At 36.4% G+C, this 7,753-nt stretch overlaps 1 protein-coding gene across 1 annotated transcript; it reads left to right on the top strand.

Annotated features, from left to right (window-relative positions):
• Positions 1–413: 413 nt before the first annotated feature.
• Positions 414–7,513, top strand: LOC134311698 (brain aromatase). Its single transcript, XM_062993351.1, has 9 exons — positions 414–574; positions 1,443–1,593; positions 1,734–1,888; positions 3,157–3,333; positions 4,564–4,678; positions 4,759–4,870; positions 4,964–5,126; positions 5,279–5,523; positions 6,725–7,513. Exons 1-9 carry the CDS (start codon positions 442–444, stop codon positions 6,959–6,961), a joined length of 1,488 nt encoding a protein of 495 aa, XP_062849421.1. The 5' UTR covers positions 414–441; the 3' UTR covers positions 6,962–7,513.
• The last annotated feature ends 240 nt before the right edge of the window (positions 7,514–7,753 follow it).

Below are 7,753 nucleotides of genomic sequence, written 5' to 3'. Positions count from 1 at the left end.
ACTCAGTTGGGTCACTTTTGACCCAGGTTGTGCATCAAAGGGTTAAAGCTTTATCTTTTGAAAAACATCTGTTAGTTTATTAAATGCTTTACATCAAACCTTCAAACAAGACACCCAAGGACATAAGGAGGTTGATATTAAATTTTTGGCAGATTTTCTGGTTTGTTTTGACGGCTCAACAAAGAAGCCTTTGATTTGAAGGACTTTGTAAACGGGAAGGCAGACCGCCAAGTCCCTTTAATTCCACTTATTTTAAGAGGACCACCATATCTACTGCCAAGGTATAACATGTTTATTTAAGCCTCAAGGATGATAATGGAAGAGAAATCTAGAATTTTTTTAGTTTAGTTTAGTCTAGTTTTTGTCTAATGCCTTATTTTTTTGCTTGTTTGTTTACAGTGAAGCATTAAAAAGTTAGGTGTGTATGTGGACATTATCAGGATGAAGCTACAGAATGTACTAGATGGATTAGCAGTGGAGTGGACTGGATCAAGAGTCATAGCAACATTACTGCTGTTTCTACTGCTTCTATTACTTCTGATCTACAAGAGTAAAGACAGATCTACTGTTCCAGGCAAGTTACACAACACTGTTGTTTGAAGTACTGCAGAATTAAGTTTAGGTTTAGATTCATTCATTTATTTTAATAACTGCATAATCCAAGTCAGGGTCACAGTGACTCTTTGGTCACATGGAAATAAATAATGAATTTTTTTTTTCATTTAGGGCAATTAGCAGATGCCTTTATCCAATAACCTAACAACTGTGACAGAATACAAAGCAAGCAATTGAGGGTTTAGGACCTTGCTTAGAGGCCTAACAGATAATTGGTGTTGGTGGGGTCTGAACCAGCAGTCTTCTGATCAATAACCCTGTACCTTGAGCTACTACTGCCAGCTACTGTTTTCACACAGATATGCACTCGTTTACACCTAGAGGCAGTTTAGAGAAGCCAATTCACCGTCTATGTTTTTGGGAGTTGGAAGAAAACTGGAGTACCTGGAAGAAGCCACAAATAATAAGAATAATATGCAAACCTCATCATAGGAACAAAACAACCAGAAGGAGTATACTAATCAAAACAGAAAAAATCAAATATATGCAGTGAAAGGCTGATTAAAGCTACTTATCGTCATAATCTCAACTTTAAGCCAGATAATTCTAAAATGTTATAAGATTTATCTAAAAGCTGCTTATGTGGGTGAACATCTAATCATAAAAGGCATTCATGGAGCCTCAGCTGAGAGTATCAGAACACAGTAACCAGAAAGGGTATCTACATACTTGTAGGCATTAAATGCTTGCTGATTTGCATTATTCCCCTTTATTTAGTCATGCTTTAGTAAGATGTTCTCTGGTCATAACTTCAAAAATATGTTAAGTCAAGGAGGTTTGTAATACAACTAACAAAGTAAAACTAACTAGCTTTACTGTTTTTCCAGGTCCCTACTGGTTGTTTGGACTTGGCCCTATTCTAACCTATTCTAGGTTTTTGTGGACTGGAATTGGCACAGCCTGCAATTACTACAACAACAAATATGGCTGCATGGCTCGAGTTTGGATCCAGGGAGAGGAGACACTCATTTTAAGCAAGTGAGTAGTCTAAAACTGTTGATAAGTATTTATTGTGATACATGTTTCCATTGAATTTATTCAAATTTATTCATAAATATAAACAGCTTTCCCCAAAGCTTGATTATTTACCACAGAACATTTAAACTTGGTTTTTCCAGAGCTTCTGCAGTGTACCATGTTTTGAAGAGCAGTAACTACATTGCCAGATTTGCTAGTAAGAGGGGACTTCAGTGTATTGGAATGAAAGAACAAGGTGTTATCTTCAATAGCAATGTTATGCTTTGGAAGAAAATGCGCACATATTTTGCAAAAGGTGAATATTTTTTTCTAATTTGATTACATTAAATTAAAATTTACCATAGGTTAACCTATGAGATGAGTACCCTGAACTTAAAAACAGATTTGTTTACATGTTTTACTTCTGTTGGATAGATGATGGATGGATGATTGTGATGAATGATACGTAGCAAGGTACTTGGGTCAAATTGTTTGCTTTACATTTTCTATTAATTTAATACATGTATTAGACCAGGGATTCTAGTGATTTCTACAACGGTCTAGAAATACAGTATGTCTTACATACAGCAGTCTTACATACAGCAACCCAGAATATAAATGTAACTGTGTGGCAAGGCATCCTAATTCCTCCTAATGATTATGAATGACTACAGCTGAGATCGATTATTTTTCTGTGCCCATATAAATAGGGCTAGTTTGACTGCACCAATAACAATATACTGTACATAAAACACTGTTCTGTTGCCAAGGTTAAAATACTAGACTAGTATCTGGAAGATTGGTTAGGCCCTTGAGCAAGACCCTCAAAAGCTTGCGTTGTTTGGCTATATTGGATAAAAGCGTCTGCCAAATGCTGGAATTGTAAATGTAAATGCTAAACATGGGCGACACTGTTCACATTTAAGCTTTAAATCACAATGGCCTTAAAACGTAAGTGTTTTTGTTGAGGTTCCATGGCTTCATGCCGATCGCACATTCATTTATCTGGCTGTATAGCTATATGCAAATGTTATTTACAAAAAATTACAAACATGCTTAGCAAACTTAAAGATATTACAGAAAATACATTCATCAAGACTTGTTTATGAAGTCTTGTTTCAGTTGGTGACAAATGCCAGCTAGCGTAGTAGCAGGTAGGAGGCCTGATAACTTGACTAATGTAAACAAATGATGTGTATTAATATTTGCTAGTGTAAAATTTGACATAACATATAATATGCAGTTTGTAACACAGCAAAAATGAAAGCACTGGATAACAGATTATTTGAACATCACAATACAAAGCAAGAGCCAGATACTCAAATTAAACTTGTGTTTAACACTGGTAATGTAACCTAATGTGGTTTCATAGTAGCTATAGGTAAAAGTAAAAGGCATTTGTTGTATTTCTTGCCTATTAAAAATAAAATAATCATAAAAACAAGTTATCAGACATAATTTTTAAGGTCTTCAAAATGGTGTACTTTGTGTGGTCCAAATTCATATTTGTGTGGCAACAAACCTTCCTATATTCCTATAAACCAGTCCTATATTTGTGTGTACGTGTAATTATGTGTTGTATAGCTCTTACTGGCCCTGGGCTCCAGAGGACAGTGGGTGTATGTGTCAGTAGCACAAATAAGCACCTGGATGCCCTGGATGATTTTACTGACTCTTCAGGACATGTGGATGTTCTGAACTTGCTGCGCTGTATTGTGATAGATGTCTCCAACAGACTCTTCCTCCGAATTCCTCTCAACGGTCAGTCAGCAGATACTTTCAACTGTAAAACAAACATTCTTACTAAACATGTATAATACTTGGTAAATTTTCTATGGAAATAAAGAACAAAACAAGACCGGTATTACCATATTAACACCTAAATATTTAAATGACAGTATGTTACAAACCTAAGAAAAGTGCATTTTTCTCTAAATATTTTACATAAATAACAGTTATAGTCTGGGATTTGTATTATTGTAAATCAGACATGCATTCAGTTAACTTCCCATTCCTTGTAGTTATTCCTGGTTTGGTCACTTTCAGTTCTATCAGGTTAGGTGAGTGGTGGTGTACTATTCTAGGTCTTAAGACAGTTCATACCATATGTACAGCTTTTTAACAATACAAAGTTCCACTTTAGTCTTTTTTGCATTTTTTGTTTACAAAGATATTGTTGGGCTTGAACATTTATTTAGTTACAGTTATTGACTTCTGACAGTTGGTAACACAGTAGTCATTATATTTAATGTTCTTTTAGTTTAAACAAGTGGCCTGACCTAGGCAGTGTGGTTGTACTTACATATTTTCTCTACTTCTTAACGATAAACCAAAATGAAATTCAAAGTAAGTATATGGTGCCTTAAGATCTTGTATCCTGCAAATTTGTTCTTCTTCTGAATAAATCCCTGACTTGTGGCCTTTCAGTAAAATTTGATTAGTTTTGTGGACAGTTTTTACCATACTGACAGACCTTATAAAAATAACCATTATTATTGATTAAACACAATGCTCAGTGTATGTATCAACAGTTTAGTGGTAAAATGCTTTTTTAAACACAATGTAGGTATATGAGTTTAGATTCTTGGCGCCCATGTGGCACAGCGGGATATTCCTCTATCACACCAGCACCGAGATTCTAACCTCCTTGTTTTGAAACTTGGCGTTGCCACCGGTCGGCTGGGCGCCATCTATCGGGCATAATTGGCAGTGCCTGCAGAAGATTGGCTACTGTTTCTGCTATGGCGGGATAACCGGACTGTGTGGGTGAGGTCTTTAAACGCTATGTAAGGACCCTATTTGTGCATGGGTAAAGCAGCGGAAGACAAATTGACTATGCTAAAATTGGGAGAAAATGGGGAAAAATGCATAAATAAAATAGAGAGAGAGAAAAATAAAGATTCTTGGTACAACAGGACCGAACACACATATGAAACTAATGTCATATGAAACTAATGTCAACCTTTATTTGTTTTTTGTTTTTTTTGGCAGAAAAAGAAATGTTAATAAAGATCCACAAATACTTTGAAACCTGGCAAACAGTCCTCATCCAACCAGACATTTTCTTCAAGCTAGACTGGATTTATAAAAAACATCAACATGCAGCGTTGGTTTACCACATCTTTTATTATAATTTCAGACTGTGTATCTTTACAGCATTTTCTAACCAAATCTGCTCTGTTGCAGAAATGAGCTACAAGAGGAAATGGCAAAACTCGTGGAGCAAAAGCGTGAAGTCATTAATGCCATGGAAAAACTGGATGAGAATGACTTTGCAACAGAGTTGATATTTGCTCAGGTTTTATACCAATTGTGCACCACAATTTAAAAATCAACCCTAGAACATTACATGTACTTATGTTGTATGGGTGTACTTTTATTTCTCTGTCAGAATCATGGAGAGCTGTCAGCACATGATGTGAGGCAGTGTGTGTTGGAGATGGTGATTGCAGCGCCAGACACTCTGTCCGTCAGTTTGTTCTTCATGCTGGTGTTGCTGAAGCAGAACCCAGTAGTTGAGCAGCATATAGTACAGGAGATGCAGTCTGTCCTCGGTAACTCTCATCTCAAAAAAGGAAAAATGTCACTACCTAGTCAGTCATTCTTGAGAATTATAGGATGATAAATTGTGCTTTGTCTAAAAAAATTAAGAGTAAAACCTGCAATAAGGTAAAACCTGAATGAAAAATGTCATGCCTATTTTTAGGTGAACAGGAACTGGAGAGGGCTGACATGCAGAGTTTACAAGTGATGGAAAGTTTTATAAAAGAGTCTTTGCGCTTTCACCCAGTGGTGGATTTTATCATGAGAAGATCTCTGGAAGATGATTTTATTGATGGATACCGGGTGCCCAAAGGAACAAACATTATCCTGAACATTGGCCGGATGCATAAAAGCCCACAGTTCTTTTCCAAACCCACTGAATTTAGTCTGGAGAACTTTAATAATAACGTAAGTAGTTATTTACATATGTTTACATCACTTCAGTGAATTGTAGCAGTAAAATATCAACAAATACAAACAATACAGTGGTTCTTACAATTCCTTTGACTTTTTTTTCCATTGCAGACAGTATAACACCCAAGTTATTTCATGTTTTGTCTGCTCAACTTAATTTTATTGGCCTCCATCTCAATTTTTTGTCCTAACCTAAACATGAAATTAATGTATATTAACAAAAAAAAAAAAAAGGGTTGACCAGACAAAACATCTGTCTTCAATGAAATAAAAGTCCATGTAAGAAACACTTTCTGATTCGGGGATGTACATTTGTGTAGGGGTCAATAACAACTAAAAGTAATTACCCCTTTCTGATAACCAAATTTTTTTATACAAAACAATTTCAGTTCATTAAATAAAACGGTTCGAAACTCAGCTCTGCTATCCGGCAGGCTGGGCAGCTACATGAACAAAGATTCGCTTGATGTTCATACAGGGTGGGAACCGGAGCCGGGACCTCATAACTGATGCAGTTACGACCTCTGCTCTCCGTACACAAAGCTGATCCGCATATGAACTCGCCTTGTGCAGGTGAAAAGATGCAGTCGGCTACTGCACACGTGTCAGAGGGGGCGTGTGTCAGTCTCGTTCTTTTCAATCAGGAGTGGAGATCAGCATCAGTAGAGAGCAAGCGTAATGCAATCGGGTAATTGGTTATGACTAAATTGGATGAAAATTGGGAAAAAATTTTAAAAAAGAAAAGTTATTCAACAACCATATTACTTTTGGGAAAATGATTTGCAATGTTAACTGTACAAATGGTTGTTTGTGTAGGTGTTTTTTGTGAACTACTTAATTATAATAACCAATGAATAACTATTAGGGGCAATTATTTATTTATTACAAAATTATATTGGTTTTAAATGCTGTTCCTTAAATAAATAAAATCTTATTTTTATGTGATGGGTTTCACACATTCTTTTTTTAATAAAAATGCTTTGTTTAATTACCTAAAATCATGGAACAAATATGAAGGAACAAATGGAATCAGAAACATGGCATGTACTTTTTCATACCATTAGTGTAAAAGCTACATTTTATAGAACAAACTTATTTTATATTTATTTGACTAAGAATGTAATTACACTTTTTACTACCTTAGGTTTGTTTCACCAGTATTAAGACTAACAAAACCATATTTTTTTAACCACAGGTGCCAAGTCGTTTCTTCCAACCATTTGGTTGTGGACCACGTGCGTGCGTAGGGAAGCACATCGCCATGGTGATGATGAAGGCCATATTGTTGACACTGCTGTCTAGGTACACAGTGTGCCCACTGCCCGGATGTACCATCAACAACATCAAACAAACCAACAATCTCTCCCAGCAGCCTGTGGAAGAGGACACAAAGAACCTGGCCATGAAATTTATACCACGTAATCTCAGCTAAATCTGAACCAGCATCCAGATGCTGTTTGACACAGAATCTGACTTTTAAAACAAAGGTTAAATAGAACAGAGGTTAACATTCCTCAGTGAACCAAAACATTAGGACTACCTGCCTAATATGCTGTCAAAACAGCTCTGGTCAACCAAAACATGGACTCCACAAGACATTCAAACAAGTTCTGTGGTATTCAGTACCAGGATATAAGTGTTTCAACTAAAGAGGATTCATCAGACCAGTCAATCATTGCTCAAGTGCCTATTATTGGTGCGTTTGACAGTGGACAGAAGTAAACATGGGCACTCTGATTGGCCTGCAACTACACAGCCCCATACACAGATGTGTTTGATGCACTGTGTGTTGTGATATTTACCTCATCACCAGTATTAAATATACAGTATCTGCAATTGAGCCACAGTAGCCATCCTGTGAGTCCATACTAGACTCTTTATGTTTTCTGGTGACAATGAGTGTTGGCCAGTCAACAACCTGTCTGCAAGTCTGTGGATTGTCTCTCCTTGGACCACTATTGGTGGGTACCCACCACAGCTGCCTGTGACATTAAATACATTTTTAGAGACACTTCAAATTAGTCGTCTGGCCATAATAAAAGTCAGTCAGTTCTTTATGCTGATTATTTCTTCTGCATTCAACATGTGTACTACGAGAAACTTTAATTAGCCCAAACTTTTATATCTCCATGACCATCACATGCACATTTGTAATGAAACAAGCATTGCCATGCATATTTCTAAAGAGTGATTCTAATGTTTTGGCTCATTAATGTAGGTCTAG

Source organism: Trichomycterus rosablanca, chromosome 1, assembly GCF_030014385.1.
Source record: "Trichomycterus rosablanca isolate fTriRos1 chromosome 1, fTriRos1.hap1, whole genome shotgun sequence".
In the NCBI taxonomy this organism is placed as follows: Eukaryota; Metazoa; Chordata; class Actinopteri; order Siluriformes; family Trichomycteridae; genus Trichomycterus; species Trichomycterus rosablanca.
Note: the sequence above shows the minus strand (reverse complement) of the source record. Positions and strands in the feature narration are given on the sequence as shown.